We start from the raw sequence: 11,215 nt of genomic DNA on the forward strand, positions 1-11,215 counted from the left end.
AGGCTGATTGACTGTGTTGCCATAGTAATCGAGCTCAACTTTGAGATGTCTTTGTGGCTAGTGGACGGGTAGGTCATGGTGTAACTGTAATATAGACCATATCAGCAGGCCTGGCCGCATTTCGCATCTTTTTGCTAGAGGCACGCATGCAAACCTGAAGTTAGCATCGAAACATTACCAGTTCCTACGAATGCACCAGGCGTGTACCAACAGCGTTCTGCGCATCTGTGTCGGCATGTGCCATTGCAACATGATGCCTCAACCACTGTTTGTGCTTGAAATCAGGCCTTATAATACAACACATCACTTCGAATGACGTACTTCATGCCCCTGACCACCTTGCTACCTTCGTGCACGGGGCTTTCAGGATTGTCAACCCCATGAGGAAAAACCAGCACAGCTCCCTGCTGCGGTACCACCCCTCGTGCTTGCAGCCCCCTTCCCTGCTCGCTGCACGTGAAAAACGTGGTGCAACCCCCCTCAAAATCATCATTGAGGTATGCAAGGAATGTGAATCGCGACCAGCGGTCCCCGTACGCATCGTACTGCAGCTTGCCATCCTTGAGGCCACTACCTGGCCATGAGCCATCCACATGAGGTCGATAAACAGCTTCCTGGCCATACCTGCAAAAAGAGGCACATGGTAGTAATGCAATGATTGGAACTATTAACGTAGGGCACGTGGAAAATAACCCATGCAATAAAGGATGTGCAGAGGTTAAACGCTGGCAAATACAGCGGCTTGCGCGCTGAACATGTGACGTGGGTGTCTGTGGGGCTCAAAAGACATGCGGCGCCAGTAATGGGATGCGAATGCAGAAGTCAACATGCATACCTGAACAGGCGCCAGCGCATGTTGATACTGGCAGGAGCACATCCAGCGACGTTGGGTGGCAAAAGTCCCCGCATCCGATCAAATATGGGACCGGCAATCGCGTCATCAACGAGCCAGACGCAGCCATCTATCCGAGCCTCTCCCCCTCCGATCGCACCAGCACCTCTGCGGAAAGTGATCATGTTACGGCGATTATTTGTTGGCTATCCAGCATTTGAAAAGGCCTCCATAGTGGTCCACAATCCAAATCTCGCTCCTCGACTGTCAGATGATACCACGGTGATGCTGTCTGTTGTTGTGTGCCACACGATCAGACAAGTGCCTGGTGCACTTGCAAGCAAAAGTTGCTCGTTGCAAACTGCACACCATAACGCACAGCAGGGGAGAACCTACCGTTTCAGAGGCTCGTCCGGCGCAAAGCCCATTGTCTCTGCGATGGCGATGATCTGCGCACACTCGGAGGGTGTGAACACGCCCGAGAGCAGGAAGGCACCGGTCACATGAGGGACATCCTGACGGCGGACCGCTGGCCGCTCGGCGGCCGAAGCCTGCGGAAGAAGCGAGGAGTCAGCTGCCCAGATGTTCAGGTCGTACTTGTTGCACGGTCGCCGCTGGAAGCCTTTCTCGTGGGCGATTACGCGGATGCCGCGCTTGATGACCTCGCTGTCCATGCGCTTGGGGGACAGCTTAGTGAGGCTTTCTGGCCACTCAATGGGCTGTGGGACCCATTCGGAGGCGTCCGAGATTGGCTCGGATGTGCCATTTTGCATTGCCTCAAGGCCTCCTGGGCCGACGGTGCCTGAATGCCGCAATTCCGTGCTTCTCATCGATCTATTATGATTTTCAAACGGCAGCAATTGCCACTTATCTTGTGGTATCATGTCACCCAACTATCTGGTGATCACCTGGCATGAATTACCCGGTAGGTTCTTTTCGAATGATGACACGATTCATTGTGTGAACATTTCCGGTGTGCATGGCACTTTCGCTGCCTCGCACAAGAGTGCTCAAGCACGCCCTGGGTGACTTTACAATGGAGGGGAGAGCGCTACGGACATGTTATTAAGCAAGGCATGAGAAAGGATGTGCCAGTTGCATGGATCAGTGCAAATGCACAGTGGGGGGGTTATCAGATGCGCACCTGTGCAGTTGGTTTTGGTGTCCTTGTCACTCGCAGTCTCATCCTGTCGAAGAAATCCTTCCAAGAGGCCGAATTGAGCGGCGAAGCTGCCAACGAAATCGACACCGCATGCTCGTACAAGCACGTTGTACGAGACAGCTGTGGTAGGCACCCCAAGGAAGTCCCCAGCTTCCACCCTGGACACGCCAATCGTTGGAATTCAAGCGTCGAACTGGCATCTTGAATACAGGAAATTTTACATGGCATCACGAAGCACAAGGAAGACAATGAAAGGATGACAATGTCTTCGCGTTCCACGTATGCAGGTCCGTGAATGCCAGCAACGATCTATTTTGCTTGCTCCTAAGTCAAACAATGAGCTACTCACAGAGATATACGATGCATTAAATTGCCAGTCAATACACAGAATGCACCAGGAGACATGAGGCAAGCGGCATTGGTAAGCGCTTGTTGGCGGTGTGACTTAGTAAGGCAGCATATTAGAAAGGATGCGTCTGCATTCACCTTTTGAAAATATTCTTCGCTTCTGCTGCCCGCGGAGGGCCAGGGTTGGCGGAGCAGCATGCGAAGATGGCACAGCGGACTGTGATAGCATCTGGTGGAGGGCCTTGTGATTCCATGCGTTGCAGTAATTCGAGCGCTGACTGCCATTTGCCAGCTCTCTCACACGCGGCCATGGCTGCATTGCACGAGGACGTGGCAATCGGCACGCCATGGGCTGGCATGCTGTCAAGAAGTCGCAGCGCTGCGACGCTGTCACGGGCGGCTGCGTATGCGGCAATGGTGGATGTGAACGAGATCTGCACGGTCATCGTGTGATGCTTGAGTAGGAAAACGCCAGCATTCACAGCAGCTTGATACCGCGACTTGGACCAAGTGCTTCAACAAGTCAGCGCAACTTGAAGTAGCACATGGCAACCATCCACGCAACTGACTTTCACTACCAGGTTGGGTTGGCTTCGTGTGCCTGGATGCCAAGGCCTTGAGTATTCTAGGCACGAACTTACTGCCATGCAACAACACGTGACGCCTCATCTGTGGTGTTCTACAAGGCACGCAGCAAGCGTCATGGTCGCTCGAATGCAGCCGCAGAGTCGGGCAGTACTAGAGTTGGTCAAACTGCGGTCAGCTCGCCCGCTGCACGACGCATATCGCCAACCCGAGCCTGCGAGATCACCCAAAACCGGGGCCGTGCCTGAAAATGCCACATTCTCGCACTGTCGGCTTAGCATGGGCATAGTGATACTCGCAGTGCAGCTTGGGAGTGTGGATCGGCGCATTAGATGCGCACCTCGTTCGGCCTGACGCTTCCGTGCCCAGAACACAGGCTATTCAGTACCTGCTCAGCCTCAGCAGGCTGGCCGGCCTTGTGCAAGACGCCCAGAGCTGCGTTGTACGTGATCACATCCGCTCGATGCGAGTTGATCGCTTGCCGGAGCAGCTGCAAAGCCTGTGGCCACAGCTCCGCTTTGCCCACACACGAGGTGATGGCGGTGTTCCAGCACATCGTGTCGGTGACCATCCCGTCAGCCTCCATGTCGGCGATCACTGCAAGCGCTCTCTCAGACTGGCCGGACTTCCCGTAGAACTTGATCATTGCAGCGTATGTGACCGCTGTCGCGGAAACACCCCAGCACGGACCGCCCTGCACAACATGCGAGCGCTGTTATGAAACAGCATGTCCGAGGGAGGGCTTGCCAGCGCTGTTGCCTATGGTCAGCGCTCAGCTCACCCTGTCAAAATGCCATGGATCATGCCATGGATCATGTTGGTTGGCTAGCAGCCACAGGAAACAACGCATGGCATATGAGCTGCATTCATCCGCTGTTTGGCCATTTGACAGTCGCATCGATGTCGAGTTCATGTCGTCAAGACCGTCTCAATCTGAGCGCATGCGAAGGAGGCGCTCAGATTGAGATGCTTAGGGCTTCATGCAGAATGCGTGATCGGCCAGCAGCTAATGACGTGCGCTTCAGAGCTCCGATATATTTCTGGTCCGCGCGGCATAGCGGAAGAGCTGACGAAGTATGGCAAATATTGAATTGTTTCATGCAGTATCTCGGACTGAGCACCCCCCTTCACCCAATCCATGCAACTTGCCAGCTTTTAGTGTTGCAAGGCTCTTGTGAACTTCCATGGGAATTTATACCTTCGCGTCAGATTTGCCTCGCATTTGCAGGAACAGGTCGTGAGCCTGGTCCATCAGCCCAGCATTACCCAGGGCGGTAATGACCTTGTTGCAGAGCACGGGCGTAGGTGGCAGGCCTGCGTCTTGCATGCTCTGGAGCGCTGCCAGGGCGTCCTTCGGATCATTTCGTTTGAACGCTGCTGTTATTCGCTCACCTGCAGCAACTCAGCCGAGGTCTCTGTGCCGGCACCAGCATTTCAGCTGTCCACCGAAGCAGCGCGGTCTTCCTCCCTTTTACTGGCAATAGGCTGTACACGACGCTATTCGACGGCGTGGGTCACACGTGCACACCGTGAGCAATACTGCCGTGCTGAGCATGTCAAGTTGTGAGTTCCTGCCTTGAATTACGCGGGGAAATTATGCACAGTTTTAATGCCTGAATGACTTCGTACCGGCCTTTTTCACAGCTTGTTTGAGCGATTTCTTTTGCACGGGCGCATCATTGACATGCGCCGCTGCTTTTTTCCTTGCCGCACGCTTCTGTGTCTGCGCACATCCGAGCCGACGTCACAACCGAACGTGAAGCCTAGGAAACTGGCTTTCAATGCCGTCTGTCGCACTGGGGTACTGCCCTGTAGGGCTCGTGCATTTCGAGGTCACTGAACACATCAGCGGTTATGCAGGCCAGTCACCCACCATGCATGTTGCTATCCGGAGAATGGGAAATTGGTAACGCACATGCCTATTCGAGGGTCGTGAAGTGCAAGGGGTAATGATGGTACCCTGAAATCAAACCTGATCACACTCTGCAAGCCCAAAGCCAACGTAACAACCCCGAGACAATCCGTCGTTATGAAATATGAAGCTAATCATGAGCCGCACGGTGCATGCGGGACGCGCGCAATGATAGGTTCGCACCTTGCCCATGTTGTACAGGGTGTCAGTGTGTCGGATTCTTCGATGAATGTTCGCACTGGCTTTTGGAGTACCTCACAGCCCACGTATGTTACAATGCAGCCTAATTTTTGACCATCAGCAGTGGAGAACGCTTTGAACATTTCCGAACACTTCAGACGCAAGGGGGCCCGATGCGTGAAGGCGCCATGCCATGCGTACACATAACTCTGTGACGACATTGCCTTGGTCACACGAACTTTGTCCTCTTGGCAAATGGGATGGCACAGGAAAATTTTTCCGAAAGGTGGCCAGTTGATGACTCAGATATCAATAGCACCTTACCGGGCCGAACCTCACAGCTGAAATGCCGCTGCGCCTCTCTGCAAAATCGCGGGACATGACCAATACCTTCAACAGCGCCATGACTGCTGTCTCAAAGCTAATATTCCTGACCAGATTCAGTTTCGGAATCTCGGCAGCAGACCCCACGGGAGATCACAATCCAGCTCAAAACCTTTGCGGCAGCAGGTTTTTCATTCCATCCAAGGGCATGTCCAATTATTTCACCAGTGTTTACATAAGAGCTTTGCTGCCGCACGAAGCTTGACGTCTGCCTACTGCGATAAATGCCGCTATGATCATCTCTCACCAAAATCAGCTCCAGGCACACAGTGAGCCCTTTCTTGCCATAAACAACAAGATCGTCACCTTAAGCAGGCAAGTCCTGCGCAGCTTTCGCAGACAATTCCTGCGCCGCTGTGGCAGACACGACCTTAGGGTTCTTCCAAAACTTCACAAACTCCGTGAATTCAATGTATCCATTGCCGTTCTCGTCAATTGCCTTGAGAGCAGCCTGGACCTCGGGCCGCGAGAGCGACCGGCCAGAGTCCTGGCATAACCGCTCAAACTCGCTCACGTCGAGCCTGTAGTCATCGTTTGAATCGTACAGTGAAAAGACGCGTGCGATGTCGATCGCCTCATCATCGGACAGCCCAAAGTCTTCCTGCTTGAACCCGTACAGTTCCCGGGCCTTCTGAAGTGTGAGATATACAGCCAGGGAATCCAATGTGCCCAACGTGCCACTGCTGCCGTCATTTCGACGTGTTGCCTCCACTGCCTTTTCCTGCACGGCGATGGCACTTAGTCAATTGCTGATCAGCATGCGCTGTTGTGTCGTTGTGTGTGTGAAGCATCACTGAAGATCAATGCACAATGAACATGCCATGGGCTTTCTTGACATGCGCCGCGCAGTATCTGCATGCTCTCTTTGCCAGGTCTCCAGTCCAATGCAGCCGGTCCAGTCAAATGCCCTGTGGTCCTTCTGGAATTGAGTTGGCCCGCGCTCACAGAACCCTTCAGATAATTGCTCCGACAACGAATATGTCATAGTGCAGGCCTGGGATGTCAGAGAAAGATCCCAGGATCAGCGAAATCCTGCTGCAGCATCCTTCTTCATGCCAATTATTGCTCAACCACCAACCTGGATAGCAGGCCAATGATGGTCCACGCAGCATGGCAACACAACCAGCAGCAGCGCACATCCTGTCATTCCAAGTGTGACTACGTACCTTCAAGAACAGGTCCATCTTCTCCAGTGCCTGACTAACCTTGTATCCGTCCACAGCTGCCCTGGCCTTCGCCAATGCATCAAGCCCATCGTTGCCGGCGATGACCTTCATCGCTTCAAGGAACGAAGATGCATTCACCCCAAATTTCTGCATGGCGCTGAGGGACACAAACATGGAGAATGCATTCGAAAGGAAGGCAATGCCGTAGTTAAAGGATATAGCGCCAAAGACAAACGCAACTGCCCCTCTCCCAAAAAACTCATCACCATTTCCGATAGATTGTGACGCCACATATGCCTGCAGAAGCACAGCTACGTCATGGTTGCATACAAATTCCACAAAGAGATTGAATGCGTTTGAGGACAAGATGGCAGACAACCCAGTGGGGACTTGCAGGGCTGCTCAGGGAGATGAGGTTACCAATGCTTCAACCTGGCTGGCTCAGCTACATTCCCTAGCACTGGGTGGACCCTCTGCATATGTAAATACGATATTAACATCAACAACATGCATGGTACCACGTGAAGCACCGAACGTGCATGCATACACGGCTGTCTTCGACATTGGTGGATGTGTGGCACAGGAGCCTGCAACACTACGATTACTGCGTTCCACAAGGGATCCCATGATTACAAGCCAATCATTGCAACTTCAGCAACCAAGGACAGTGCACACACGGGAGCAGGGCGAAAGTACATGCTGTACTCTTCTGGACAGCATATTCGTTATCAGTCTCCATGCAATACCTACTCGCTGAGACGCAAGAAACACGAACGACTTTCACTTGAGGCTCGTGGACGCCTTGCCATTTTCCTGACATGGCGAGCAGGCGATTGCAGCCTGTGCAATGTGTAGGCGCGTGCGTCATAATAATTGCAAGAAACTCCGAGAAGTGGATACGGAGATATGCGAGCCACGTTGTCCCTGGCGCTTTACGAGGCGATTCGTAACTGCCTATCGTTCGTCCGCTCCTGCAAGTGCAAATGTGAAAAGGCGCACCGCGTAGCATGCTCCGACGTCCAGTAGTAGTTGCACTGCAAATCGCCCGACGACAGCAACAGATCTTTCGCGGTACAATCGGCGCAGTTCCTCTGGGTCGTCGGCTATTCCGTTGCTTTTCCATAGTTGCAGAATTTCCAAAGCGGTTTCCTTATCCACGTTTGCCTTCCTCAGTTCCCTTACGGTTTCCTCGATAACCTTGCGGTCGACAGGTTTGTCATCCTTCTTCTCATCAGAAGCCCTGGCCACGAACGCGATCGCTCGCTTCTTCGAAATGTGCAAAGCTCTGCCCCCAAAACAAGGGCGCGTACGTCCTGCTTGCGCCAAAGCTGATATGCTCGCCAGACTCATGGTTCTAAGTGCGTTACCCTCTAATTCACATCGCAGCTTGCCCAGCGTTCCTTGATTGTTACGTCGCTGTAGTGTCTGAAGAGTGTCTCGTACTATTCATCATCGTGTTGTCATCTCATTGCAGCAACTGGAAAAGGACAAACATAAACAACACACCCACGTCCCCGATTGATGACATGAAGACTTGGCAATTTCATTACGCTGACACTGTTTCATTCATTGAGACCATGCATGCACTTTGCCTTTGTTCAAAGGCATGTCAGATGTGCAGTAGGAGTCAAGCACTCTGAAACGGAACAGAAGAGTCTCAAACCACGAGAACAAGAACCACAAGATGATGAATAATGCAAGCCACTGTACAAAGCCGTACTTCAGCTCCGTCAAGCTCCTGGGCCTGCACGTGGGCACACAACGTCAGATGGTCAAGGAGACATCTAATCTGAGACGAATGAGTGCAGGTAAGAACTGCCGAAGCTGGCAGAGCACGTCCTAGATGGTCATCGTGGACAGAATGGCCTAATCGAACAGCATGCTACACACATCGTGATGATGATGTGTTGAGAATAACTGGTAGATATACTGCTCAGGTTGTCTACGATATTCTACGGTATTCTATCTGTCTGACGTTTATCTATCTGTCGGTACCTGTACACGCGACAGTTGATAACTGTAGTGCGCAAAGTCACGTTTGCGTACACAGATCATAGAGTCACTTGAGCCTATGGTCCAGACCATAGAGTTACTCATCTCTATGGTCCGCACATTTTCTTTGTTTCAAGTTGTAGTAACAATCCGTGTCAGCACAATCAATCCTGATTGTCCGCTCATTGCCGCTCATTGTTGGAGTGTTCTGAAGCACATAAATAGACGCGTGTGCAAGTGTAATGTAAGTTTTTTGATCAAATCTCAACAGGTTATGGGTTCAGCGCGTGTACCGTATTGCATTGACAGTACCGTAAGTATCGAGTTCAAGGGCACTTCATCGGCAAGGCTAGGATGGCTGACAAGACGTTCCGGGACATCAAGAAGTTGGGGGACGAGAACATATATGTTTGGAAAGAAGAAGTGCGGTATGCTCTGGTGATAAAGAAGTTGGCTAAATGGCTTGTGCGGGACCCTGTCGTCGAGAATGTAGAAGATGTAGAGGACGACGAGTGCTGCAAGGCTCATATCTTCATGGCACTGGAGCCGCGCTGGCAACGGGAGGTGAACGAACACGACAGGCTTGCTCGCATGACAGCACATGCTACCTGGACGTTTCTTGTGGACACCGCGACTGCTGAGTTGGGACCTCGTGAGTTGGCTTACACTAGTCAACTGAACTCTCTCAAACAGACTGCTGGACAGCCCATCACCGAGTACCTTGCAGTGGCTGAAAAGCTGGCTGAGCGACTGCGGACGATCGATTGCCCGATTGACATCAGAACGCTGGTCCTGCGCATTGTTCAAGGGCTTGCAGGTGCATACGACTCGGTGCGCGACAATCTGGTGCTCGCCTCCGACTCCTACGACTCGATCTCTAAGCTGCGCGCCGCGTTGCTTGCCCTGGAGGTTTCTAAGACTGACCAGGGCTCCTCGAAGATCCATCATGGGCTGGCTGCGCATTCGCACCGCGGTGGACGTGGTGACACGCGTGGAGCTGCCCCCTCAGGCAAGCCGCCTGGCGACTTCAACGGCAACTGCAACCATTGCGGCCAGCCTGGCCACAAGTGGGCCGATTGCAAGCTGCGGGTGAAGAGTCTGCCGGCGCAACCTGAAGCCTTCGCCCCAGGCTTTCCCAAATCGGGTGTGATCGGTGCCTTCTCAATGTCTAGTTCCATGTCAAAGACTCTTGTTGAGTCTGGTGCCCTATCCTTGGAGTCTGATGCCCTGTCTTTGCACAAGTACGACTGGGTGGTGGATTCAGGAGCATCTGTGCACATGACATGCAATCGAGCACTGCTCACGAACTTCACCGAACTGACAACTCCTATGGAAGTTGTCTTCCTTTGTTTTTCATTCGCGTTTTGGTGGTCTTTCCTGGTTTGCCAGCCCTGTCGCTTGTAACACACTCCTATGGAAGTTGTGGTGGGAAATGGGCAGCACTTGATTGCACCAGGAAAGGGAGATGTCACATTGATGGGTGAGTACGGGCCGGTCGTTGCTACCGAGGTACTTTGGGTGCCTGAGCTTGTGGGAATTTTGTTCTCGCAGAGTGCTGCTCTTCGCAAGGGTGTCACATGCACTGCTGTTGGGGATTGCCTCGAGCTCACACGTCAAGGCATGGGCATACTCTCTGCAACTGAAGTAAATGGCCTAATTTGGCTAAATTTGAAGCCTGAATCCACCACTCATGTCGCTTTGACTGCACGTGTACCTGCTGCTGTCAAGGCACTCGAGCTGCATCGGCAGTTTGGGCACATGGGGTTCAAGACTCTTGCAGACATGGTTCGCCTTGGTCTCATCAAGACATTTGTCACACCTGCTGAGTTGCAGCTCGCTGGAGCACAGCACGCGTGCGAACCATGCATTGCTGGGAAATCCCATGGTGTTGAGCACTCTGCCAAGGACCATGTGTCCCCTCATTGCACTCTGTCTACTGATCTGGCAGGGCCGGTACCCTGCGGAACAGCTGACAGATACATGGTGTCTTGCATTGTTGGGCATGGGGGCACGCAGTACGCATTTGCTGAGTTGATCTCCTCCAAGGATCAAGCCGGAGCATTCATCAAGGAGTGCGAGCTCCATGTTGAACGCCAGTACGATGTTCCCGTCCGCCGCATTCGCTCTGATAGGGGGGGTGAATATCAATCGGACGATTTCGATGCATGGTGCAAGTCAAAGGGCATTGTACATGAACCGACCTCAGCGTATACGCCTGAGCAAAACGGGATCGCCGAGCGCTTCAACCGCACCATCATCGAGCGTGTCCGCGTGCTGCTTGCTGAGTCTGAAATGGCACCGACCATGTGGGGGGAATGTACGCGATATGCTGTCACAGTATGGAATCTTGCAGTGAAGTCGGGTAACACAGTGACTCGGTTCGAATCCTTCTACAAGACTGCTCCCAACCTGTCTACGCTTCGTCCATTCGGGGCAACTGCATGGGTCCATATCCCAAAAGCACATCACACCAAACTGCAGGCTAAGCCGGTTAAGGGGGTGCTTGTGGGGTATGAGCCGCCATTTGGTTCTCGCGGTTACCGTGTGCTGGTCGGGGGGGGGAAAGTCGTCGTTTCCTGCGACGTGACCTTCGCTGCGTCTCTAAGTGTGTCCTGTCCTGAGTCTGGAACTAGCATTGAGGGGGAAGGGCCAGA

At 52.9% G+C, this 11,215-nt stretch overlaps 1 protein-coding gene across 1 annotated transcript; it reads right to left on the reverse strand.

The window, feature by feature from the left end:
• Nucleotides 1-73: 73 nt before the first annotated feature.
• LOC149810839 (uncharacterized) lies at nt 74-1,662 on the reverse strand. Its single transcript, XM_089994108.1, has 4 exons — nt 1,229-1,662; nt 836-1,000; nt 339-624; nt 74-154 (listed from the first exon to the last, which is right to left on the reverse strand). Exons 1-4 carry the CDS (start codon nt 1,660-1,662, stop codon nt 74-76), a joined length of 966 nt encoding a protein of 321 aa, XP_089850234.1.
• Between the last annotated feature and the right edge of the window lie 9,553 nt (nt 1,663-11,215).

This window comes from Nuphar pumila, unplaced genomic scaffold, assembly GCF_984573655.1.
Source record: "Nuphar pumila unplaced genomic scaffold, dmNupPumi1.hap1.1 HAP1_SCAFFOLD_199, whole genome shotgun sequence".
In the NCBI taxonomy this organism is placed as follows: domain Eukaryota; kingdom Viridiplantae; phylum Streptophyta; class Magnoliopsida; order Nymphaeales; family Nymphaeaceae; genus Nuphar; species Nuphar pumila.

What these genes read in the sequence shown, in the direction of transcription:
- LOC149810839 (XM_089994108.1), bottom strand. Translation starts at nt 1,662, where the DNA reads ATGAGAAGCACGGAATTGCGGCATTCAGGCACCGTCGGCCCAGGAGGC. An exon ending in CCGGACGAGCCTCTGAAACG is followed by an intron (nt 1,001 to 1,228) that starts GTAGGTTCTCCC and finishes CACTTTCCGCAG; the next exon opens with AGGTGCTGGTGCGATCGGAG. An exon ending in ATGCGCTGGCGCCTGTTCAG is followed by an intron (nt 625 to 835) that starts GTATGCATGTTG and finishes CTCTTTTTGCAG; the next exon opens with GTATGGCCAGGAAGCTGTTT.